The 27,958-nt window shown below is 35.5% G+C and overlaps 1 protein-coding gene across 2 annotated transcripts; it reads right to left on the bottom strand.

The window, feature by feature from the left end:
- Positions 1-1,643: 1,643 nt before the first annotated feature.
- Positions 1,644-27,958, bottom strand: LOC113076601 (receptor-type tyrosine-protein phosphatase eta-like). 2 transcript variants are annotated; one of them, XM_026249287.1, is made up of 8 exons: positions 26,978-27,958; positions 25,552-25,806; positions 25,207-25,464; positions 23,613-23,906; positions 22,646-22,897; positions 22,262-22,528; positions 22,041-22,138; positions 21,631-21,723 (listed from the first exon to the last, which is right to left on the bottom strand). In XM_026249287.1, the coding sequence occupies exons 1-8, from the start codon at positions 27,363-27,365 to the stop codon at positions 21,652-21,654; spliced, it is 1,884 nt and encodes a 627-aa protein (XP_026105072.1). In that variant the 5' UTR covers positions 27,366-27,958; the 3' UTR covers positions 21,631-21,651. The 2 variants fall into 2 exon arrangements, 1 of the variants encoding a protein (XP_026105072.1); XR_003281211.1 differs by lacking the exons at positions 21,631-21,723; positions 22,041-22,138; positions 22,262-22,528; positions 22,646-22,897; positions 23,613-23,906 and adding exons at positions 1,644-1,734; positions 1,867-2,499; positions 2,865-3,212 and having other exon boundaries at positions 26,978-27,950.

Here is a 27,958-nt window from a genome sequence, read left to right as displayed (position 1 = left end):
TTTTTGTTAAATGTGAGCAAAATCATCACAATTAAAAGAACCAAAGACTTAAACTACTTCAGTCTGTGTGCATTTAATTTATGTAATACACAAGTTTCACAATTTGAGTTGAATTACTGAAATAAAAAATGTTGGTGTGTTGAATACTTATTTCTCTGTGTGGGTAAATATATATATTTACACACACATGATAGGTTAAAATTGATAGCCTGAATGCACTGTAAGTCACTTTGGATAAAAGCGTCTGCTAAATGCATAAATTAAATTAAATTAAATTAAATTAAATTAAATTAAATTAAATTAAATTAAATTAAATTAAATTAAAAAAAAAAAAATATATATATATATATATATATATATATATATATATATATATATATATATATATATATATATATATATATATATATATATATATATATATAAAATTTTATAATTATGCAAGTAAATGTATCTTGATTTAAGATTGTTTAAACATTTGGAAAACAAGACAGAATTATTGAGGAATTATGAGTGTAAGTATAAATGAACATCACAGTAAAGTAGTGAAATAAAGTGAATAAACCCATGTGTAATATCTTTATCTTTAATGAAACCAATCCCCAAAATAAGCTGCAGTAATCCATCATGAACATCAAAACTGGAATTCAAGTGAAGCTATAACCAATGTTTTTAAGAAAAAGGTATTCATGTTACAGTTTTGTAGATAAATTATAGCTCCCACAACTATAGCAAATATCATCACACCACTCAATTTACAGTAAATGTCAAAACGCAGTTTGTAAGAATAAAAAAATACCATAGATATTTAAAAATGAGTGATAATCAAAATAAAACCCTCCAAGAAGCTAAAAACAAGCACTTAACAGCCTCTTAAACCAATGCGCTTTTCAAAGACATAATTATTTTTATACTGTATATTAACTGTATATTCTATACCATCACCCCATAACTCACACAGAAAAACAACAACAACAACAACAACAACTTTGGGATGATTTATAAGTTTTTCTAATGGGGTCCAAAAATGTCCTCTTTTGTTCCTCTTTTGTAAGATGCATTAATGGAAATGTAAGAAAATAAATTCCTGAATTCACCAGGCATGAAATCACACAAAATTTCAGTATGTGATTTTTTTTTCTTGATTGAAGGCCACGTCAGAGATTCAAAGGAAGTCTTCGCTGTGAAATGAGAGTCAAGAGTTAAATATAAATCATAGTAATTTGTAAAAAATCCAGCTGTTTTTACAAACCTAGTTTTTGCTTTAAGCTTCCAGTGGACCAAGTCTTGAAATTTGTCATTAAATTTTTTTTCCAGCTGAAAGACAGAAAGAAAATTTGTTTATTTCAGTTAACTTGTCCAGCTATTTGCACAAAGCTGTTTTAGATCGTTTTATTATTATTATTACTTTTAATTAGCATTCAAGATAAAAACGTAATATATACATATATAGTTACATTTTAATGCAGGTCTTTGTAATCAGTAAAAAAGAGAAATAACAATTTATGAAATCTAAATGTTAGTCACTTTGTCTTTTTTAATCATCATCTTTATTTCTCGTGTGCATTTATTCTATAATAATTCTGTTACTGTAAAGTTGGAACAAGCTTGATGTAGTCTTTGAACATTTCTTCACCTTTTCAAACAGCTCTTTCCGAGTTTTAGGTTCATCACAATAACGTGTGGTTTGAGAGGAACACAACATCGTGAGGACCAGTGTCCTCTTTTCAGGCTCTGGAAACAAAGAAAGACGTTAAAATGCTCATTCTAATAACATGTTAGAATGACCAGCATAATCATGTAGTGCAATAGAAGTAAACAAAGCCGAATATTTGCTTCATTAGCAAAAAAATGTCATCTCTTTACCTGTGTTTGTAGTAGTAGTGGCTGGATCACTCAGATTTCCAGCCAAGACCATGACACTAAACATATATTTTGTTCCTGGTCTTAAATTAAGAAAGGTGATATTTGTCTCAGTTGTAGCTGTTTCATTAGTTTCATCCCAGAACGAAGTGTTATATTCCACTATATATTGAAGCAAGGCACCCTCGGACTCAGTTGGAGCTTTCCAGCTTAGCTGTATGCTATTTTTGTTAGCGGTGGCCTTTAGGTCACGAGGTTTAGCAGGCCCTGTGAATTAATTTGTGAGATGTTATACAGCTGAACTTGAAAGATGATGAAGACAGTGATTTAAACTACTGGAAAAATGATCTGAAAGATTTTGATGGCAATGTATTGATTACTCACGGGTGTAATCTGATTTATTAGCAGGTACACTTCTTAGGTCACCATTAAGAGTGACAACTGAAACAGTGTAAAACACTCCTGCCTTCAGATTCCTGAACGTGTAAAACTTTTCTGTAGTAGTATCTGACTGATTATCCTTTGCATCAGCACTTGTAATTGTCACTTCAAATTTTTCATAATTCCCATCTATTTTCCAGGTGGCTTTCATATCTTTAAGGGAAGGTATTAAAGTGAGGTCCACAGATTTCGGGCCTGTATGGAGAGGAGTCAAGTCACCTTTATTTATATAGTGCTTTTAACAATACAGATTGTGTCAAAGCAATTTTACAGTATTAAATAGTAACATAGTGTGTCAATAATGCAAAATGACAATAGTAAACACTCAAAGGAGAGGAGAGAGCATGAGCTTGTCAGAACTTAGGAAATGCTACATATTTTGTTTTCCATTATGGAAAAAAACTTCCATAACTGTTTGACTTTTAATTTACATTCAGCTTTATCTAATACGTTAAGCTTACAGTCGATTACAAATGGTCAATTAGAATTAACAGTACATGCATGATACATGAAATGTCTTTAATTAGGGAAGGAATGTAATAACTGAATATGAGACTCACGTGTGTATGCTACGATTCCAATCATTTCTCCTGACAGATTGTTGCTCTTTGTTAGCGCTGCCACACACAGACAAAACATGCTGCCGTCTGATTTATCAGCCTTTTTGATAAATGTTTCTGTACCATCCACTGTTTCGCAGTCTGTAATACTGAAAGTTGTTGTGCTGTTTGTGATGTTGTTGTTTGCTGTATTGATGCTGTCTGATGCAGTATTACACTCGAAGCGGTTATTGACTTCTTTAAGACAATAGCGGTAACCTGAATGATTGCCAGTAGGAGGATCCCAAAAGACCATTATGACTGTACTGTCATTGTCTGCTGATCTTAGGTTCCTGACAGTTGAAGGCTCTGAAAAGTAAATACCAAAAAAAGTCAGTCAGTCAAACAAAAACGTAGTTTTATCCAAAATTAGCCTTGTATTTATGGGTATGCTTGTTACTTTAAATAGCCACACACACACACACACACACCTTGTTTCCTGTCAATATATACTGTCCTATCCTGATTAAAAAAAGAAAATAAAATCTTTACAAAAAAAAAAATAAAAAAATGGCAAAGAACAAAACAAAACAAAACAAAACAAAAAAAATAATACTGGAAATAACCTAAAAATAAAAGCTAATTTATCAATAAAGCTATACTAAAACTCAAATTAAAACAAAGAAATGTCTCAGTGTCTGGTCTGTGTTTCCCTGGGTGTCCACTAGTGGTCTCACTTCCCCATAGTCACCCCACTGCAGGCACTACATTTCCCACAAGCCTTTGTCCCATTCATCACTGCTAATTGCACACCTGTTAATTGCACTCAGCTGTCTCCACTTTTATCGCTTGCACCTGTCTATTTAAACCGGTCTATTTTTCTTGTTTCTTGTTTTGGACTGATTTTGTGGTTATGACCTCTTGCCTGTTTTTTGGATTTTGATTTTGGATACCCCATTAAAATAATGCGATTGGATCTCTCGTTTCCTGTGTGCATTCGTTACAAGAAATTATGCTTTATTTGGAAATGTTTAGAGCTTTGGATGGATATAATCAGAAATGAAACTTTCTGCACTTACTTGTGTAATCAGAAACCGTGCTCGGCACACCTCCAATCGTCTCATTCACTACAGCTTTAACTGTAAATTCATACTCGGTTCCTGGAATAAGATCTGTAATAGTGCACTCTTCATTATCACACTTGTGATCTTTAGTGTTCAATGCATTTGTGAATGTTACTGAGTAGAAGTCATGGTTTCCATCTGGTTTACTCCAGTTGAGGTTGACGCTAACAGTTGTCACACTCAACAAAATCAGATTTTGCACACCAGAGGGCACTAAAAAGGGACAGCATGGATCATATTGGTCATTAGTCGTGTTGAAATCATGTTGCACACAATGAAGTCAAATCTGAGTCTACTTACAAGTGTAGAAGGAGATATTCTGTGGATTGAGATCCCTGTCACATTTCACAGGAAACACCTGAACTTTGTACAGAGTTCCTGCTGTCAGAGTCTCTATGTTCTGAAAGAGTTTAGTCTGGATAAATGTCTGGGTTTTGTTCCCAGTGACCTCCACTCTGTAGTGACTGATGTTCTTAGCACCGGGTCCCTCAGACCAGCTCACTTTGCCTGTGCTTGTGGTCACGTCGGAAATGTTTATCTGGCCAAAAAAGCGCTCTACGGACAGATAGATGCAAAGATGAACATTAGCAGAAACTTACAAGTTATTTACACTCTTAAAAATAAAATTTCAAAAATGAGATTTGATTTTGGGTTCCTCAAAGAACTATTCGGTGAAGAAGTTCTTAATAGAACAATTTCTGTAGAACATTTTTAATTATCTAAAGAACATTTTCAGTCTTAAAAATGAAAATTTCCCCATAAAGAACCATTTTGGGTTCCCTAATAAACCTTTCAGTAAACAGTTCCTAAACAAACCAATTTTATAAGAGGGAGGAGTGTTTTATTAAACTAAAGAACCTAAAAGAACTGTTCTTAAGATTTTATAAAAAGTTATTGATGCTAAGATGCTTTCGTGCAGGTTTGTTTTATGTACTTAATCTAATTTAAATCAGAAACTGTTTGTGCTCCATGTGTGCAGCATGTTTGTTTGGATCGTGATTAAAATGCAGTGGTTGACTGTATTTGTAGAGAAAATAAATCTTGTCAATGTACTAATATTTTTATTCTTTCTTGTCTATTCAATAATAATAATAATAATAATAATAATAATAATTACCAGAATATGCCAATAAAAAAAAATGTACATGAAATCAGACATGTAAAATCAAGATCGGTATGGCCCTAAATTTAAGAATGTTTGAAATAAAGAAATTAAAACATGAATATAAGTATTGTTTTTTTTTATTCATTTGTTCTTTTTATTTAATACTAATGTACTTAATACTCAATACTTTGTATTTTTTTTTTTTTTTTTTGTGTGTAATACTTTTGTTTATATTTTATGTATAATTTGTTTTATGTCATAAAGCTGTCATTCAAAAATGTCTTAAAGGTCCCGTTCTTCGTGATCCCATGTTTCAAACTTCAGTTAGTGTGTAATGTTGTTGTTAGAGTAAAAATTATATCTGTAAAATCCTAAAGCTCAAAGTTCAGTGCCAAGCGAGATATTTTAGTTAACATAATTCGCCTACATTTAACGACCAGTTTGGGCTACATCTCTCTACTTCCCTAACTCAAGCATATCATTATTTCTGATTTATATTTTTGTTATACATTATTTGTTTGATTTTTGGCAATGCCTTGAAAACGTTCTTTTCGAACCTTTCTTTTTAAGTTTGTCAGAGTACCAACAATATGAATCTAACAATACGATAATGTGCTCTAAAACAAAGGTCTTATACCTTCATAACAGATGAAAGGTAGTTTTATGTTGCAGTCTTCTTCCTTCCACATGCCGAAGCTGAGCAGGACCACACAAGCATCCTCGATGTACTCTTCAGGATCTGGCTCAGGTTCAAAGATGCAGTTGCTGGTGGTGCTGCTCTCAGTTGTTGTGCCATTTGTTGCAGCATTAAAGGTGGTGCTTAATGTTGTGACTTTAGGGGTGGTGCTGTATGTTGTAGTCTCAGGGGTAGCAATTGGTGTTCTATTGCATATAGTCATGGCACTTTCAAGATCATCACATGACATATTTAGGCAATAAAGCATTTCTGACAGTATGGGGCATGTATCACTTTCTTTGTTTGTTTGAAATGTTGAGGATACCGAAGCAGAAGTGACTGTGGAGGTTTGTGTTGAGGTCATTGGGGTAGATTTTGCGGTAGCTATTAGGGTGCTCAGTGGACTTTGTGTAGTTGAGGAACATATAGGAATTAGTTTTTTTTCTTTATTTGGAACAGGATGACCAGGGTACCAATTCTGATATCTAACAGGATCCCCATTGGACCATTTGGCCCATGGGAAGGAGCCATTGTAACTCTTGCGTAGTCCAACCCAGGAGTCGAAAGAGGGGTCCTGGACAATGAGGTGGACGTTTCTGCTGGTGATGGTCGTCAGTTCTTTGAAACAGGATTGACAGTGAAGTCTGCCCTCGTCCCATGTGGCATTGAATGACTGGGGAAAGTACTGCTCCTCTGCCCAAATGACTGAGCCTGAATGTGATCATTTGAGAAACAAGTTGTAGTAATTAAAATAATTTAAAATAATACTTCTCTTAAAGGGCTCAAATGATCCAATTAAAAATGTTCCTTTCTCTTTGAAGTGTTACAAGCTCTTGTTGCATAAAAAAGATCTGTAAAGTTGCAAAGTCTTTATAAGTCTAAAGTCTCAAATCCAAAGAGAAATTCTTTATAAAAGTTAACCACACCCTCCTAAAACGGCTCATTCTAACATGCCCCCACATGTCTACATCACGATTTGGGAAGATTTGCATAAAGCAGCCCAAATGTTCATGCAAAGACAGAAGGTGTAACTTTAACTCTCGCTGTTGCAGTCGATGCCATGTTGTGGAGTCACTGTGTGTTTTTTTTTTTGTAAAAGCGAAACTACTTTGTTTGGCCTTCCAAACGAGGACTCAACTAGAAATCAGTAGTAAACTTGTATTTACAACACTGTTTCAGAACAATTCAATCCAAATATTCAGATGTTTGCTGCACATTTTACGGCAGACAAGGACTGTTTCCTGAACCAGTAGCCTACAATGTGCCAAAGGCTGTTTCTATAAAGTGGGGCAATTCCAACTTTGCAAGGACAGTCTGGCACTTCTGACTCACAGTCTGTAAGTATGTTTTCAAATTTAAAGAACTTACCAATGATGATTTAAATGCAAGTTTTGAGCATTGTAGAGTAGCGCTTGTTGTTTGTCGTTTCTCTGATCACAAATACAGACATGGTTTTATGTTTACGCAGCACGATATGCGATGCAGAGCGTAAAAAGACAGTATAAGTAATTATATACCCACTGGATGCAACAAATGCCTAATGGGTTTTATTGGTTTTGTGTACTCGGGCGGGGACACAGGGCATCACAGTATGGTAAGGGGTGTAACATTTCCATCACGCACTTGAGGCAGCCAGTCACAATGCACTGGATAGCTGGCCAATCAGAGCACACCTCGCTTTTCAGAACAATAAGCTTTGTAAAAATCGATGGGTTTCAGACTGGTGGGGCATAGAGGATCAAGCGCGGGGCCGAGTGAGGCACGGGACAATATTCGATGTGGGTGAATGCGGACGCGGGCGGTAAGATATTATTGTGTGCGGGTTGCGGGAAAATACAATTATTTGGGGGACTCCCGCAAAGTGGAAATATCTAACAAAATAAAATAACTAGAAACAAATAAACTTTTATTTATAATAAAATAAGATAAAATAGACTTGGAATGGGTGGATGCTGATGATACCATAGACAGCGACGTGTAATTCGATTCCAAAATAGCAAGATATTTAAAGGTAAAGTTGGATGCATTAGAAAAACACAGACCGGATGATGTCCTCCAGTGGTGGAAAAGATGAATTTCCGAGATTAAGCAAAGTAACAAGCTATGTACTTTGCATTCCAGCTAGCGCACCATCGGAGAGGGCTTTCAGTATTTGCGGTTCCATACTGGAGCAGAGACGGATTAAACTGAAGCTCTCAACAGTTAACGACATGCTATTCCTGCGTGGGCACATTAAGTAGTCATACAGTTTTTTTAGTCAATTCATTTTATTTTTATTGATATATATATATTTAGCTAAATATTTAAAATTGGTCTATTTTGTTATTGAGGAATAAGGATATTTTTTGTTAAATGTTTGAAGGAATTGCTCAGGCCCCATAAGCTACTTTTCCTTTGAACACAAAATAAATCCAGCTTTATTATTATATAATTTATTGGGCTATATAGCCTAATTATTATAAGTATATATATTTTTTATTTACATTACTTATTTTTTACTATATTTCTATGTTCTAAGTTCCTTGTTCATGTTCATCCATTTAATTAAATGCAAATAAAACGAAACATTTGTTTATTTTCCATTTCTTTTTTAAATGTATATTCAACAGTGAAAAAATAACAGAGTAGCAGGCAGAATATGCAATGTATTTAAAAAAAAAAATCTACTATACGTTTACCCACGGGATTTTGCGGGCGGGAGCGAGACGGAACTTGATTGTTTGCGGACGGGAGCGGGAGAAAATAACATATATTTTTGCAGGAGCAGGCGGAAGCGGGACAAAATCTTGCGGGAGCGGGATGGAAAAATCCCTCCTGCGCAGGTCGTAAGTAATGTAAATATATTTTTTATTTACATTACTTATTTTTTACTGTATTTCTATGTTCTAAGTTCCTTGTTCATGTTCATCCATTTAATTTAATACAAATAAAATGAAACATTCGTTTATTTTGCGTTTATTTTTTAAATTTATATTCAACAGTGAAAAAAATAACAGAGTAGCAGGCAGAATATGCAATTGAATTTAAAAAAAAATCTACTATACGTTTACCCGCGGGTTTTTGCGGGCGGGAGCGAGACGGAACTTGATTGTTTGCGGGCGGGAGCGGGAGAAAATAACATATATTTTTGCGGGAGCGGGCGGAAGCGGGACAAAATCTTGCGGGAGCGGGACGGAAAAATCCCTTCCGCGCAGGTCTATAGTTCAGTGCCTTGATGGAAGAGAGCTCTGTTCATTCACTCCCTCCCACCTACAACTCCTGCCAGCACCGAGACTCAAACCAGTGACCTTCTGGTAACTAGTCCGGCTCTCTAACCATTAGGCCACAGCTGCCCATTGCATTGCATCAAATGCACAAAATAATGGGTTATTTTATGCGTCAGTCATATGACATTAAACGTTCTGGTGCTCCTGATGCAAGATGGCGCCGATGCTGATGGCCTCCGTGACATGCTCTACAGTTGTTTTGCAGATTACCCAATATATTATTTCGACTATTCTGATGTTTTGCTGGACAAAGTAGTTGGCAGAGCAGCTGCGCTGATCATGCACTTCAGGACGCACAGATGGGGGAAAGTGCAAATTTCAAGCATTGTTGCCTAGCATCCATCTGGTGAACCTCCACTCTCTACACAACAAAACGGACAAACTCCTTTTGCTCTCACAGACAAATAAGGATTTCTCACACTCAGCTGCTCTATGTTTGATGAAAACTTGGCTAAACAATGCCATTCCAGACAGTGTGCTCCATCTGACGGGCTTTCAGCTGTTCAGAGTGGACCGCAACGTAGTATCAACAGGGAAATCGCATGGCGGCGGGACATGCTTATACATCAGCAAAATGTGGTTTACAGATGTAACAGTCTTAAAGAAGATGTGCTGTTCAGATCTAGAAGTGCTCTTCATTAACTGCAAGCTGTTCTATTCGCTGTGGGCAGAGATGTATAAAGTACTAGAGACCCATACTTGAGTAAAAGTACAAGTGCTCTATCAAAAAAGTGACTTGAGTAGAAGTTGAAATGCTCTTTAAGCACCACACTTAAGTAGAAGTACTAAAGTATTCAACATTTTTTGTACTTAAGTATTGCAAGTAGTCTATTTTAAAATTTACTACTCAAGTACTGAAAGTAAAAGTAGAAGTATTGTGTTTTGTAGCTATTAAAGAAAGTAGTCAAAAGTTTGAACATATTGTTTTTACTATTTCAAATGATTAACCTAAAGGACAATCACAATTCCTTTGACTGTAACTACTTGTAAACAAAAAACGGTTAGTAGGGTTAGCCCAATTTGCAAAATTATGTCATTAATAACTTACCCTCAAGTTGTTTCAAACCCTTAAGACATCAGAGGGTCATTTAGAATTTTTTTAAGCATCGAAAATACATTTTGGTCCAGAAAGAGCAAAAACTACGACTTTATTCAGCATTGTCTTCTCTTCCGTGTCTGTTGTAAGACAGTTAAAAACAAAGCAGTTTGTGATATCCGGTTTGCGAACGAATCCTTCGATGTAACCGGATCTTTTTGAAACAGTTCACCAAATCGAACTGAATCGTTTTAAACGGTTCGCGTCTCCAATACGCATTAATCCACAGATGAATTAAGCCGTTAACTTGTTTAATGTGTCTGACACTCCCTCGGAGTTAAAACAAACTAATATCCCGGAGTAATTCATTGACTCAAACAGTACACTGACTGAACTGCTGTGAAGAGAGAACTGAAGATGAACACCGAGCCGAGCCAGATAATGACTCGTTCACGAGTCAAGAACCGTTTCTGTCAGACGCGTCCGATTCGTGAACCGAGGAGCTGATGATACTGCGCTACCGACACACAGAGCGTCTGAAACGAACTGATTCTTTTGGTGATTGATTCTGAACTGATTCTGTGCTAGTGTTATGAGCCCAGGTGCAGTCAACGCCAATGACGCCATTGCGTCGAGCGCAAAAGAATCGGTGAACTGTTTTCTTCAACTGGTTTATTGAATCGAACTGTCAGAAAGAACTAACGTTACTGGTCATCCGAGAACCGATGCAACTGGTTCTTGACTCGTGAACGAGTCATTATCTGGCTCGGTTCGGTGTTCATTTCTCTCTTCACAGCAGTTCAGTCAGCACGCGCAGTCTTCTTAATCGCTTGATTCGCTCAATGATGTGCCAGCGTCATCAAACCTGCCATCTACAGTTCTGGAAGTGGTTTGTAATGGAATGATTCGTAAAATGTTTATAATTGTAACGAGTAACGATGCAGCACATAAAAAAAATATCGGAGTAAAAGTATTAAACTCAGCGAAAATATGTACTGAAGTAAAAGTGGAAGTAGGAGAAAAAAATAATACTCTAGTAAAGTACAGATACCGCCTTTTAGTACTTAAGTGCAGTAGTGAAGTAGTTCTACTTCGTTACTATACATCTCTGGCTGTGGGAGTTTGACTTTTTATTTCTCGTGAGTGTTTACATTCCTCTGCAAGCACACATGAGCCTGGCTTTACAGAAACTCGCTGAAAAACCTTCTGGAAAAACTTAGTATCTCAGTACCTGGAAATACTAAGATTTGCATAACCAAGCCTAAATGATGAGCAATATTCCATATATTTGCATTGATTTTACAGTAACTTTCCTATTTTAAACGTTCATATTTTATATTCCTGGTATAAATACACTACCAGCAAAAAGTTTGAAAATGATTAAGATTTGTTAATGTTTTTGAAAATCTCTTCTGCATTTATTTGGTCCACGAATACAGTAAAACTGTAATAATGTGAAATATTAATAATGATTTGAAGTAGATGATTTCTATTGTAGTATATTTAAAAAAATAGTTTATTTCTGTGATCAAAGCTGAATTTTCAGCATCATTACTCCACTCTTCAGTGTCATATGATCTTCAGAAATCATTCTAATTCGCTGCTCAAGAAACATTATGATTAATCTCAATGTTGAAAATTATTGTGCTGCTTCATATTTTTGTGGAAACCATGATAATGTTTTTTTCAGGACTCTTTGATTAATCAAAAGTTTAAAAGAACAGCATGTACTGATCCATCTTCATTCATCCTTGCTAAATAGAAGTATTCTTTTTTCTCTTTTTTTAATGGTAGTGTATAACTGTTTCCACAAAAGTATGAAGCATATAAACTCTGTCAAGTTTACAGACTTACTCAGGAAAAGCGACAGCCACAGTGTATTCATCTCACATCTGCTGCTTGTTGATTTACTGGTTGTCGATCTTAGGTCCGGTCGAGAACTTTTGGATCAATAAAAAACATCATCAATTAACAACAGGGAAAGAACCAGAAAGACAAACTAGACTCTTCAGATAAATCAACTGAAGGTAAATACTCACTGCACACAATACTCTCCTGTCCACTGATGCTCCTGATCTGATCCTGAGCTCTACAGTCTGACCTCTAACAACAACTTATTCACAGACTGACTTTGCATAAAAATTCCTAAACATTCCCAGTTGAGCCTGCAATTGCAAATAACTGGAGTTTGATGCTTCATTTGGACTCTTGAATTTGAGATTTGGTTACTGTAACAGCCCTGAAAGACAGCGGAGACCAGGACAACTAGATGAGCCCCAGATACAGATCCCCTGTAAAGACCTCGTCTCAGAGGATCACCAGGACAAGACCACAGGAAACAGATGATTCTTCTGCACAATCTGACTTTGCTGCAGCCTGGAATTGAACTACTGGTTTCGTCTGGTCTGAGGAGATCTGAATCCGGGTGCAGTGACCCTCTGATCTGGATACAGACTGGATCTGGTGTCTACGGTGACCTCGGAATAAGAGAGAAACAGACTAATATTAGCGTAAATGACATTTTTCTAATGATGTAGCAAGTACATCGGGTGTTATGGGATTTGTTTACCTAATTAATGCAGCCTAAAAATCCTTTAATGGATTTGGATATTAGAAACATATTAGTGTGTTATGTGCAACCCAGGTTAAAGAGATGGGTCTTTAATCTAGATTTAAACTGCAAGAGTGTGTCTGGCTTCTGAACAATGTTAGGTAGGGTTGGCTATTCCAGAGTTTATATGAGCTAAATAGAAAAAAGGATCTGCCGCCCATCAATCAGCATATGAATCTCAACAATGGTGACCATCAAAAAAAAAGCATGCATTGACCACAATGCATGCTGACTCCCAGCACGCATTGTGGCATGAATAAATCATGCATCTGAATTTTCCTGTTATTGTCATAAACTTTTTTGTTTTGTTTTATGATGTCCAGAAATTATCTGTTTTCTGAATATTTTGTTGATTGTCACAATTGTTGAGTGTCCAAATGTGCACCTAGTTTAAAACTCTTGCAAAAAAAAAATAAAATCATTTTGTAGTATCACAGACAGATAATTTCTGTATTAATACTTTAGGTGATGTTTCTGTCATATTAGTGTCTTAAAGGGTTAGTTCACCCAGCACAAATATTTATCTTACAAAAACGGATTGGATTCACTACAGGGGGCCTTTATTTAATTCCCTGGAGCCGCGAGAGGGATGTTTTATTACAGATGCGTGCACTTTATTTCATGTCTTATGTCTCATGCTCGGGTGAACTAACCCTTTAAATTTTTACATTTTGATTACTATATTTTTCAGTATCTGGTTTATTCTCTTACCAACACAATACAGACTTTTATCATATCATCGTATCGCATGTGGTTTTCATGAGCCGGTTTTATCTTATTTGCATTCAGCATCCTGTAAGATGAGACCTGAAGCCTCATTTTTGAAATGCTGCATAAAAATCAGGCATGTAGTCAAGAACAGACTTCCAAAACCAAGACCTATCAAGAGTGCAGAAATTGTGCTAATTAAGTGATAAATTGAGTGATTAGTAACAAACATCTGATGTTAACCAGCAGAATCACTGAAAGAGGAACAAGAAGAACAGAAAAAAGAGAAAAACAAAGTGACTTCAAGCCGAAGCCTTAGAAATAAACTGAAATAAAAGTAGACCATAAATCTCTCAAAATCTCAGCAGAGAATAATTAACAACTTCACAAACCGTCTTCATTAATTTCTAGGGATGTAATGGTTCACTGATGGATGGATGTATTTTTAGTCCAGTGCCTGTATATAATTGTTAATTATGATATAATATAATTAGTATTGACCAAGTTCAGAGGCTGTGATATGTGGATCAGCTTACCATTTTGTGTATTTCAATATGAAAAATAACGTTCACATCGATTCAATGGATTTATTGCATTTTGAGAAAAAAAAAGTGTCATGGATTTATTGCATTTAGGGAAGAAAAATTATAACATTTTATAATAAATCTTTGAAAACCAAAACCTGGATTGTTTTTTTTTTTTTTTTTTTATTAATTATAACCTAAAGACGCTATGTGAAAGTTTGAAACAGAAAATAATGGTTTTCTTCTTGCAACTTTTTTTGTAAAGAAAACAAATTTTTACTCAAATTAATCAAAATGGATTTATTGCATTTAAAAACCAAACTCTTCATATATACATTCATTGGCCTACATAAAATTATAGTATTTTACATTTCTGTCACTTTGACTGAAATCGACTGAATCTAAATCTGAAATCAATCGAATTGATTTCTGACATTACCGCGGCACTCCAGAGCAGATGGTGGCAGGATTGCATCATTTGAGAGAGAAGACAAAACGCTGAAAAGGAAAAATTGAACTAATTGCCACTAATTGTAATGCGGAATGACAAAAACGTGTATGCGCCCTTGCACACAAACACAAATATTCACTAGTTTTTAGCCGCATAAAGGCCACATTATAAATACAGATAAACATTACTTAATCTATCTTAGTTCTTAATAGGCCTACAAGGCTAGTTAAACATTAACCTAAAACAAATTCATGAACTGAAACCGGCTGAAACGGCCTTCATAAACTGAAACTGAAAAGGGCTCAGGCTCACATATAGCATTCCTTTCTTATTCTGCACCAAACCACAAATGTTTCCATATTCATGATGTATTTGAATGGTATTATGCTTTGAACTTCACTGCATGCAATTCATCCTTCGCATGTACAATGTTTGGAGAGTTAATGCAAAATGGATTGTATTTCGGAATGTGTTTGGTTGACTTATTTTATTTTGATAATGAACAGGCGGCAACAAACAATAACAACAAAACACTGCGTTTTACAAAATAAAGAAAACAAACAGATGTCTCTTTCTGCCATAAGCTATTGATTTCGTTTCCGTTAACATGTTACATTTGAACAATGGACAAAGACTCTGCATATAGAACTTTTTGCAGTTTTCCTTTCATTTCTGTGAATTAAGTCAATTATATTTTGCAAATAGGACTAGGCCTATTTATTTATTTAATGCATGGTATTTTATTCCATTTTTCTCCATATAATTGCTTATATTTGTTATTTTAAAATCAGCTTCATAAGGTAAATATATTTTGTTTTAATTAACTGTAAAAACCCTCCCTAAATGGCAAAACATCCACAGAGCTAAAGCACACTTTCAATTTTTCAGCTGTTTCTTTTTGTGTGAATAATTTAAATATTTCTCAATAGGCCTTTGTTAATAGGGCTTATTTCCATACATTTACCTACATTTGTTTGCTTTGTGCAGGTTATGAATGAACTGCATCAGTGAGCATGTTTTAATGCACGTTTAAGCCGATTATGCTTAATAAGCCGAAAACGCACTTGTTCATATAAATGCGGTAACCTGTTTTCTTTTATCAAAGTAAGGTCATAAATTACTTAAACCTAAGCCGGTCACAACAGGTAGTTTTTTGCCTCTTACTTCAATTTCACATGGCATTTAAATGCAATAATCTGCTTTCTGTTGGCTTATTGAAGTGTGCATGTGTGATGTGCATGTGTCGTTAGTGGAGATTTAACCGCAACTAGACCTAGCAAACGTCTTGCAGTTAAAAAAGAAGGAAATATATCACGAAAGCAGAATTTTTTCATGACTCAGAAAATGATAAAGATGTGTTCTCATCTCGTGCTGCATGTATAACTTCACGAGAGAATACAAGCTGTAAGTTTCCCGACGTGTTTCAAGTTGACATGTTGATAGCTTAATTTAACATCAAAACTGACAAATGCAGAATCATTAATCAAATTGAATTTATTTGTGAATTTAATTGAATCAGTATTAATTTGCAAACAAATTGTTCTTATATCGAATTGAAAATATGAATCATGAATCAAATTAAATAGCTGTCTAGCCAAAGATTCACAGCCCTACTAATTACTAACCAGATTTACATTATTTTTTTTATTTAATTTCATGTTTACAAAATGTTTCATTTGAAGTCACCATTATGGTGATTAGTGCTTAACATTTAGTAATTAGTAATTGGCCTTTGACTTTTCAACCTTAGTTTTTCTTTAACTGGGGTGACTTTGGGTTTATAAAGCACATTAGTTATGGCAGAACTAAGAGAAAATATGAGTAGGTGATGATGGCTGTGTATTCATCATTAGAATCATATAATCCGACTCTGTAAACTAATCCAGTGTTTAATACTGGACTGTTTAGATTATCTTTCATCTAAATTAATTTAGAAACACTTTTTGCTTCGAAAGTTTTGAGCGACTGTATTATTAAAACACACAGACATCAATAATTAACGTAAGAATAACAGTAACAGTGGTGACAATCAACAAAAAGCTTTATGTCACAACAAATGCCTCCAGTAGGGACTCAATGCACTTTTGTAAGAAAAATATCCATATTCAAAATGTAATAATTGCTTTGATCTAGCTTGTGCCAACATTTGTACACAGAAGCAGATCCGGGAGCATAACGTATAAGATCAGCGTTGCGTATGCGCCAGTGAGTCTCATGAAAACCAGCATTTCTTTACAGCAGAGGTCCTTAAACCTCTCTGTGAAGGACCCCCAGAACTGCATGTTTTGTATGTCTCCCTAAATCTGACACACCCACTTCAGTTCTTGCAGTCTCCACTAATTAGCTGATGAGTTGAATCAGTTGTAAAAAGGGGTGTAACGATTCACTCATTTTATCAATGCATTGATTACAAACCCTGATGATGCATATACATCAATCTTGAGACATAGTTTTGTTAATCTTTATAATCTAAATTTAATTGTGAATTGGGTTGAAAATTAATCGTTCTTAATTTGGAAAAATCATTCTTACCATTCTTCCATTTACAACAGTGAGCACAAGCTAGATTCAAGTGATTATTACGCTTGAATATAAATTTTTAGTTTTAGTTTTTTTTTTTACAAAAATGCATTGATTCGCAGGAGGCCTTTGTTCGCCCCCTGGAGTCATGTGAGACACTTTGTTTAATTTTTTATGGAAGAGCGCTTTTTATTTCACATCTTTTGGACTGAAGCAATGCAACACCCGCTGACTGCAATGAAGGAGATTGAAAGATCCATGGCAATTTTTAATATAACTCCAACTGGATTTGTCTTAAAGCAGAAAGTCACATTCAAATAGGATGCCTTGTGGGTGAGTAAAACGCAGCCTAATTTTTATTTTTGAGTGAACTAACCCTTTAAGGTCATACATAAGCATACACTGATATTCTGAATATATAGTCATAAATTATTGAATCAGTCTGTGCCTTTCATATGAAACTATGTTTGTTTGGTTTAAATATTTGGAGTTTAATAAAAAAAAATCAGCTATATAGCAACCACTATAACACTTTCATCATTCATTGAAGTTTCCATTGATCTCAGTTTATTTTCCTGTTCAATGATACAGAACAACCTTAAAATTGTTCACTCTTGCAGTATTTACATAGTCTGTTTTACATGACAACACGCTTCAGAGCTCTGCATCTGTTTATAGCTCTGTAAAACATTTAAAAATAAACATCACAACAACTGTTTTTCACTAGAACTGAATCAACAACCATCAAAAAGGACTTTCATCACCATATTGAACTGGATGCTTGTAGCATTATGTTGATACTACTCCATGTATCAGTGGAGTCCAGACTGAAGATGCTGCACATTATTACTGTCAGACACGTCATTAACCGTAAAAAATGAATGTCACAGTGACTGAACTGATGCAGCAGTTGCTCAAACACTATCACTCACTACTGACACACAGAGACCAAACACACAACTACACGTGTGTCCATACTAAAAGTAACAATGGAGCACTGTTGAAGATATTGTGATAATTAACTGGTTAATAAAGTGATGACTGAATATTAGTCACAAACACTTGCTTTTAACATACAGAACAACTGATATGAAAACTGAAATAACTAAAGAAAAGGGTACAAACACATCTACGACTGACTTCACAATACAGTAACAATCTCAACGGAGATGACAATCATTAAAAAGCTTTATGCTGCAATGCATGCTGGGTGGGATGCTGGGAAAACTGTGTTTTTATGTCTGTTAGTCTCGTTTCCGCATCATTGGACAGTCTCATCTTATTGCAAAATCATCAGATAAACACTCGGAAATGTGGATGCACATGAGCTAGGCTAAGGGCTAACCCCACTAGTCCAAAGATTCTATAACTCATGCTCTCAAACGTTCACTCTCTGGAAAATAAACTGGACTTAATTCAACTCAGTTGGTCTACGGCATGAGACAAGGGATTGTTGTGTTTCTTTTCACTGAAATATGGCTAAACAACAACATCTCAGAATCCGCTACCGAGTGGACAGAGACACAGCTGTCTGGTAAGACTCTGGCTTGTGTTTGTACGTCAACAAAGAGTGGTGTAACAATGCTGTGGTAGTGACAAAACACTGTTCATTGGTGGTAGAGTTTATGTTTGTGAAATGTCACAATTCTGTCTGCCGCAGGAGTTCACGGCCATGTTTATTGTCTCAGTCTGCATGCCCCCGTGTACAAATGCCAAGGACATGCTTCGCGAGCTTTACAGCACCATGAGCAAACAACTAACCTCAAACGTTTTGCCAAAGTTCGACCAACATGTGAAATTTGCAACAAGGGGAAAGACATACTGGACTTTGTCTACACAACAGAAAATAATGCATAACCCACCTCCACCTAGGGTACTCGGATCACATCTCTGTTATGCTAATTCCAGCATTAGGACCACTACTGAAACTTGCCAAACCGTTTCAAAATCTCATCACAAATTGGCGAGATGATGCTACCTCAACACTAAAGGACTGCTTTCAGTGTACAGACTGAACACGTTTATAGAGGCAGCCACCTACAACAAGTCAAGTCAAGTCACTTTTATTTATATAGAGCTTTAAACAAAATACATTGCGTCAAAGCAATTGAACAACATTCATTAGGAAAACAGTGTATCTGTGCTGACAAACTGCCTGGGAGCTCCTCAGTGGTGAAACTCCTCCTCCTTCAATCAGTGGTGAACCAGGTGGAACAAATCTTTCAGGTAATCTGAGCGTGCCAGTACCTGGCTCTGTTGTCGTCTTTAGACCGCAGTCAAAGGAGCATTTAAGGCACCACAAGACCAAGGAAACCATCTTTGTCATCAAGGTGACTGTGCAAGACCAAGCCTTCCACAATACTGTGAAGGATAGCCGGTAAACGCCATATTGGCCATGTTTGGCTAGACTGACTTAAGCACTGCTGTGCTAATGGTACTCTGTAAAGCACACACTCTTAACTCTTGTTGACTTTGATAGGACTTTTGCAGTGGTATTTGTAAATTCAAATGTTGTTTGTGGGGTATAAAGGAAAAGTAAGAAAAGCCAAATTCATTGTTTGATAAAGAATATGTTTGAAATGGTTAAAAGTAATTTGGTTATATAGTTGTGTGGCTACAATGATGCTTTAGAATAATTCTTTACTATGAAAATACTTCTTAAAAGTGGAAAACTTGTATTTTGTAATGACAGTACTGTGTTTATCTGAGGTGAATAATTGTTTACTTTGGCTGTCAACTCAAATAATAACTCGTATTTGTCATCTCTTTTGAGGTTTTTCACCTGTTTACTGCTATCAAGGAATGGTAAATAAAAGACAAACTGTTCCCATGGCTGTTTATTGAGTGAATTCCAGTTAAAAGCTTCATGTGGAAGGACTGTCCTTTTCAAGTGGGGAATTGCACAAGAAATAGATCATAACTTGACAGTATCAATAATGCAAAATGACAGTTAAAGGAAGTTCATCATTGAATTCATTGATGTCATCTCTGTTCAGTTTAAATAGTGTCTGTGCATTTATTTGCAATAATGTCAATGATATCGCTGTAGATGAAGTGACCCCAACTAAGCAAGCCAGAGGCGACAGTGGCAAGGAGCCGAAACTCCATCGGTGACAGAATGGAGAAAAAAACCTTGGGAGAAACCAGGCTCAGTTGGGGGGCCAGTTCTCCTCTGACCAGACGAAACCAGTAGTTCAATTCCAGGCTGCAGCAAGGTCAGATTGTGCAGAAGAATCATCTGTTTCCTGTGGTCTTGTCCTGGTGCTCCTCTGAGACAAGGTCTTTACAGGGGATCTGTATCTGGGCTCTAGTTGTCCTGGTCTCCGCTGTCTTTCAGGGATGTAGAGGTCCTTTCTAGGTGCTGATCCACCATCTGGTCTGGATACGTACTGGATCCGGGTGACTGCAGTGACCCTCTGATCTGGACACAGACTGGATCTGGTGACCTCAGAACAAGAGAGAAACAGACTAATATTAGCGTAGATGCCATTCTTCTAATGATGTAGCAAGTAAAACAACCACATAGACCTGCAGCACTACACTGAAACAGTGACTGCTTATATCAAAAAGTGCACTGAAGATGTGACAGTCCCCAAGACCACCGCCACATGTGCGAACCAGAAGCTGTGGATGACAGCAGATGTTTGTGGGCTGCTACAGACCAGAGATGAGGTATTCAGATCAGGAGATAAAGTAACCCTCAAAACAGCAAGAGCCAATCTGTCCTGTAGCATCAAAAATGCAAAACTGTCATATGCCTAAACAAAAAAATCTAAATTGACTTTAAGGACAGCGAAGACACACAGAGCCTGTGGCAAGCCATTCAGACCATTTTCTGACTACAAGCCCCAGCCACAGGCCAGTGATAAGAAAGCAATTATACTGAAAACTTGCATAAAGTAGTGAAATAAAGTGAACAAACCCATGTGTAATATCTTTATTTATAATGAAACCGATCCCCAAAGTTAATCCAGTAGTAATCCATCATGAAAATTAAAACTGGAATTCACATGAAGCTACAGCAAATGTCTTTAAGAAAAAGTTATTCATGTTACAGTTTTGGAGATGAATTATAGCTCCCACAACTATGGCAAATATCATCACACCACTCAATTTATAGTAAATATGTCAATATGCAATTTGTCAGAAGAAAAAAATACCATACAGATCCAAATACGAGCACTTAACAGCCTCTTAACAACCAATGCACTTTCCAAAAACATAATGATTTTATACTGTATATTAACTGTATAGTCTATACCCTCATCCCATAACTCACAAAAAAAAAAAATAGTATGATTTATAAGCTGTTTTTCTAATGGGGTCCAAAATAAATTACCCCACAAGGTCAAACATATCAGGTTTTGCTATCCCTGTGAGTACATTTGGTTCCCGTAATCAAGGGTTTACCATAAACTTCTATTTCTTCTCTAAATGTTTCCTCTTCTCTCACTTGTTTCCTAATCTAAGCTAATAAAATTGTATATAACATGTATTGTTGGCTCTTTGACAAACTGCTTTTGTTCCTTTTTTGTAAAATGCATTAATGGAAATGTAAGAAAATAAATTTCTGAATTCACCAGGCATGAAAACACACAAAATTTCAGTATGTGATCTTTTTTCTTGATTGAAGGCCTCGTCAGAGACTCAAAGGATGTCTTTGCTGTGAAATGAGAGTCAGAGTTAAATTGAAATTGAAATAATAATTTTACATTTTGAAAATACTAATATGTAAAAAAAAAAATACCCTTGACAACAAATGTGACTTTTTAGAGATTCAGCTATTTTTACAAAGTAGTTTTTGCTTTAAGCTCCCAGTGGACCAAGTCTTCAAACTCTTCATAAAAAAATGTTTTCAGCTGAAAGACAGAATGAAAATGTTGTTTCAGTTAACTTTTCCAGCTATTTGCACAAAGCTGTTTTAGATTGTTTCTTAAAAAATAAAACTTGCATTAAAGATAAAAGGTTTAAATAATAATTAAAAAAAATGTTACTGTTACATTTTAATGCAAGTTTTTGTAATCAGGATAACAGTGCAAAAGCACAAACTTTAACAATTTATGAAATGTAAATGTTGGTCATTGTGGTCTTTATTTCTCGTGTGCATTCATTCTATAATAATTCTGTTACTGTAAAGTTGGAACAAGCTTGATGTAGTCTTTGAACATTTCTTCACCTTTTCAAACAGTTCATTGCGAGTATTAGTTTCATTACAATGAAGTGTGGTTTGAGAGGAACACAACATCGTGAGGACCAGTGTCCTCTTCTCAGGCTCTGGAAACAAAGAAAGACGATTTTTAACACCAGGAAATCTGTCAGAAATAATTACTCAAAATGCTCATGTAGCGCAATAGAAGTAAACAAACTTCATAAACAAACCAAATGCCGTCTCTTTACCTGTGTTTGTAGTAGTATTGGCTGGATCGCTTTCCATATTTCCAGCCGAGACCGTGACATTAAACATATATTTTGTTCCTGGTCTTAAATTAGGAATTGTGATATTTGTCTCAGTTGTAGCTATTTCATTAGTTTCATCCCAGAATGAAGTGTTATATTTCACTATATATTGAATCGAGGCACCCTCGGACTGAGCTGGAGCTTTCCAGCTTAGCTGTATGTTATTTTTGTTAGCGGTGGCCTTTAGGTCATAAGGTTCAGCAGGCCCTGTGAATTAATTTGTGAGATTTTAAACAGCTGAACTTGAAAGATGATGAAGACAGTGATTTAAACTACTGGAAAAATGATCTGAAAGATTTTGATGGCAATGTATTGATTACTCACGGGTGTAATCTGACTTATAAGCAGGTACACTTCTAAGGTCACCATTAAGAGTGACAACTGAAACAGTGTAAAACACTCCTGCCTTCAGATTACTGAACGGGTAAAACTTGTATGGAGTATTATCTGACTGATTATACTTTGCATCAGCACTTGTAATTGTCACTTCAAATTTTTCATAATTCCCATCTATTTCCCAGGTGGCATTCATATCTTGAAGGGAAGGTATTAAAGTGAGGTCCACAGGTTTTGGGCCTGTATGGAGAGGAGTCAAGTCAAGTTATATAGCACTTTTAACAATTTAGCAAAGCACTTTACAGTAGTAAATAGGAAAATAGTGTGTCAATAATGCAAAAGGACAGAAGTAAACACTCAGAGGAGAGGAGAGAGCACGAGTTTGTCAGAAATGCTTAAGAAATGCTAAAACAGTGTTGAACTAAGCAGCAGTCAAACACATAAAAACTTGTTTGTGGAAGCCTGTTTCCATCATGGAATAAAAATTAAAGGGAAAAATCTAAAAGTGCCAATTCTGTGAAATAAAATGAATTGTGATATAAAATCTGAATTCTATGAAAAAAAAAAAGTCTAAATTGTGAAGTGTGAGTTGTAGTCAATCTTGTGAGATAACACACAATTCTAGGAAAAAGTCTGAATTGTGAGATATAAACAATTCTCAGTTACAAAGCCTGAACTGTAAAATAAAAATACACAATTCTGAGAACTAAGTCTCAAGCAATTTTGCTAGGAAAAAAATGTCTGAATCGTGAGAGATAATCTCAATTATGAGAAAAAAAAAAAGTCTGAAATGTGAACTCACAATTACCTGTTTACTTTTATATTCCATTCTAGAAACAATCTTCCATAATTGTTTGACTGCCAACTTCAGTTTTATCTAATGCGCTAAGCTTAGCATGATACATCAAATGCCTTTAATTAGGGAAGGAATGTAATTAATGAACATGAGACTCACGTGTGTATGTTGGGATTCCAATCATTTTTCCTGACAGAGTGTTGCTCTTTGTTAGCGCTGCCACACAAAGACAAAATTTGCTTCCAGATGTTTTATTACTCTCTGAGATGCTTGTTTCCTCTGTTTCTTCGCATGCACTGTCAGTGATGCTGCAGGTAGTGCACAGGCAGCTGGTACTCTGTTCATGAAGACAATAGCAGTATCCTGAATGTCCTCCCTCAGGCTTTTCCCACGAGGCTGTGATTGTGCTATCTGTGTATTGTAATTGTTTTAGGTTCCTGACAATTGAAGGTACTGAAAAGTAAACACCAACAAAAGTAGTTAGTCTATCAAAATTAGCTTCTCTCAATTGTTGCTTTGACATTAGCTATGTGTCCATCCACCTGTTTTAGCCTATATGAATCTGATTTTATCACAGGCTGGATGGAAGACAACATGCACATAAGCTACAATGAAAACACATTTGCTGAATAAATCCCTTGATGGGCAACAGAGGACGTGATTGGATAACTGGACTAACCAGTAGACGAATCGCATCACACAGCATCTCAAAAAAAATCATTAAAGAATAATTAAAGAGTTTATAGTATTTCATCAGTGCACTCTCCGAGCTCTCAGAAGTTAATAACACTAAAAGATATTTATGATGCATGAAAAAGTGGCTTCCCCTAATGCTATTCCTGATACATGTGTTTTTCGCCACTTTTATTCTCTACAACTAGGGTTAGTCTATTATCATTAATGAAAATCTGAAACAGATTAAAAACATTTATGTTAATAAAAATAAAAGCCGAAATAAAATATAAATATTAATTGAAAAACTTAAACAAAATAAAAATGTAAATGTTGCCTTGGCAATAAAATGAAAAAAAGTTAAAGATGAAACACTGAAATTGTTAAATAGAAAAAAAAAAAAAAAAAAAAAATATATATATATATATATATATATATATATATATATATATATATATATATATATATATATATATATATATATATATATATAAAATAAAAAAAAAAAAAAAAAAAAAAAAAAATATATATATATATATATATATATATATATATATATATATATATATATATAAAATAAAAAAAAAATAAAACAATAAAAAAAACTAATAAAATGACAACAACCCATACCAAAATGACTAAAACTGTAATTATAAATAATATATAAAAAATAAAAGCTTATTCAAAATGTAAATAAAACTATTAAATGATAAATTAAATGCCTTAAACATAGGGGATGAGGATGGTGCTTTGTTCAAAATTGTTTTATGTGATATTTCAGTTTTCTTTTTTTTTTATGTAGGTACCCTCTCTTCTACATTTGTTCTGTCAACATATACTGTCTTATCCAGTAAAAAAAAAAAAAGGGCAAAAAAAAATCTTACAAATAAAAATGGCAAAGAACAAAACAAAACAAAAATTAACTGGAATTAACCTAAAAAAAATAAAAATAATAATAATTAAAAGCTCATTTATCAATAAAGCTATACTAAAACTCAAATTAAAACAAACAAATTATGCTTTCTATGTTTAGAGCTTGGGATGGATGAATACAATCAGAAATGAAACTTTCTGCACTTACTGGTGTAATCAGAAACGTTGCTCGGCACACCTCCAATCGTCTCATTCACTACAGCTTTAACTGTAAATTCATACTCGGTTCCTGGAATAAGATCCGTAATAGTGCACCCTTCATTATTACACTTGTGTTCTTTAGTGTTCGATGCATTTATGAATGTTACTGAGTAGAAGTCAAGGTTTCCATCTGGTTTACTCCACTTGAGGTTGACGCTAACATTTGTCACACTCACCACCGTCAGATTTTGCACATCAGAGGGCACTAAAAAGGGACAGCGTGGGTCATTTTGATCATTAGTCGTGTTGAAATCATGTTGCACACAATGAAGTCAAATCCGAGTCTACTTACAAGTGTAGAAGGAGATATTCTGCGGATTGAGATCCCGGTCACATTTCACAGGAAACACCTGAACTTTGTACAGAGTTCCTGCTGTCAGAGTCTCTGTGTTCTGAAAGAGTTCAGTCTGGTTAAATGTCTGGGTTTTGTCCCCAGTGACCTCCACTCTGTAGTGACTGATGTTCTTAGCACCGGGTCCCTCAGACCAGCTCACATTGCCTGTGCTTGTGGTCACGTCGGAAATGTTTATCTGGCCAAAAAAGCGCTCTACGGACAGATAGATGCAAAGACGAACATTAGCAGAAACTTCCTAAACAAACAACATTTTATAAGAGGGAGAAGTGTTTTATTAATCTAAAGAACTTTTTTCACTATAAAGAACCTTTTGCTGAATAAAAAGTTTCCATGGATGTTAAAGGTTTTTCATGGAACTATTAAAGCCAATAAAGAACGTGTAGTATTTCCATTCCACAAAAGGTTCTTTTAAAAAAAAAGTTCTTAATGCTAAGATGCTTTCGTGCAGGTGTGCTTTATGTACGTAATCTAATTAAATCGGAAAATGTTTGTGCTCCATGTGTGCAGCATCTTTGTTCGGATAATAATTATAATGCAGTGGTTGACTGTAATTTTAAATGGCTACAGATCTTGGCCTGTAATAGAGCAATAAAGAATAAAATAAAAATAAAATAATAAATTAATCAGTACAATTTGCCTGTAAAAAAATAAATAAATAAAAAATAAAAAAATCCTTTTGGAGCCTTTCTTTTTAAGATTGTCTGAGTGCTAACAATATGAATCTATGGCTGCATTTACACTGCAGGTCTTGATGCCCAAATCCGATTGCATCCAATTTTTTTGACGACCCGCTTACATCATCTTTCAAAAGTGCATTTACACCATACACTGCTGAAACTACCAAACGTAGATGTTCTGACCCAGAAAAGGAAGTAAAACAGCACCAAATAAATAAAATAAAATTATACAGTGTTTTGCTTTCCACAATATTTTGAAAAGTCAACCAAAAAATCAGCAAAACATTGGTCTCAAACGGCGGAGAAAAAAAGAGGAGCCTGGGCGAATTTCGCACCTATAATAATAATAATATGATCTCAGTTGGTGGTTTCCACCTGAGTTGACGTCACTTTTTTAATGATGTACGACTCGCATTTACTGGGGAATATCCAATTTGTCTGCTTACATGGCACACACAAATGCACGTATATCCGATTCAAATCCGATTCATTATAACATATGAATGAGGTCTGAATCCGATCTGAGAACATCGGAATCCATTAGTTTTTTTCCTGCTAAAATGTTCACCGGTCATATCCGATCTGTGCCACATGAGAGGAAAAAATCGGAATTGGGTCACTTGAACCATGCAGTGTAAATGGGGACTAACAATACGATAACGTGCTCTAAAACAAAGGTCTTATACCTTCATAACAGATGAAAGGTAGTTTTCTGTTGCAGTCTTCTTCCTTCCACATGCCGAAGCTGAGCAGGACCACACAAGCATCCTCGATGTACTCTTCAGGATCTGGCTCAGGTTCAAAGACACAGTTGCTGGTGGTGCTGCTCTCAGTTGTTGTGCCATTTGTTGAAGCATTAAAGGTGGTGCTTAATGTTGTAGTCTCAGGGGTAGCAGTTGGTGTTCTATTGCATATAGTCATGGAACTTTCAAGATTATCACATGACATATTTAAGCAAAAAAGCATTTTGTAAAGTATGGGGCATGTATTATTTTCTTTGTTTGTTTGAAATTCCGAAGCAGATACCGAAGATAACGAAGCAGAAGTGGCTGTGGAGGTTTGTGTTGAGGTCATTGGGGTCGATTTTTGGGTAGTTATTAGGGTGCTCAGTGGACTTTGTGGAGTTGAGGAACATATAGGAATTAGTTTCTTTTCTTTGTTTGGAACAGGATGACCAGGGTACCAATTCTGATATCTAACAGGATCCCCATTGGACCATTTGGCCCATGGGAAGGAGCCATTGTAACTCTTGCGTAGTCCAACCCAGGAGTCGAAAGAGGGGTCCTGGACAATGAGGTGGACGTTTCTGCTGGTGATGGTCGTCAGTTCTTTGAAACAGGATTGACAGTGAAGTCTGCCCTCGTCCCATGTGGCATTGAATGACTGGGGAAAGTACTGCTCCTCTGCCCAAATGACTGAGCCTGAATGTGATCATTTGAGAAAAAAGTTGTCGTGATTAAAAATAATTAACTACAAATTCAGCGCTGTACTACGGTAAAGTTAAATTAAATATATAAAGTTAAAGAAAACTAGGAACAAATAATAGATTAATGAGACCACGAATGCCTGTTAAATACAGCCAACCCAAATTGTATCTCATGTTTAATCACTACAGACACACCAGAGTCATCGGAAAATGTCAGAAGGACTAACCAAGCTAAGGCTGC

The sequence above is a fragment of the Carassius auratus genome, unplaced genomic scaffold (assembly GCF_003368295.1).
Source record: "Carassius auratus strain Wakin unplaced genomic scaffold, ASM336829v1 scaf_tig00020786, whole genome shotgun sequence".
NCBI lineage: Eukaryota > Metazoa > Chordata > Actinopteri > Cypriniformes > Cyprinidae > Carassius > Carassius auratus.
Note: the sequence above shows the minus strand (reverse complement) of the source record. Positions and strands in the feature narration are given on the sequence as shown.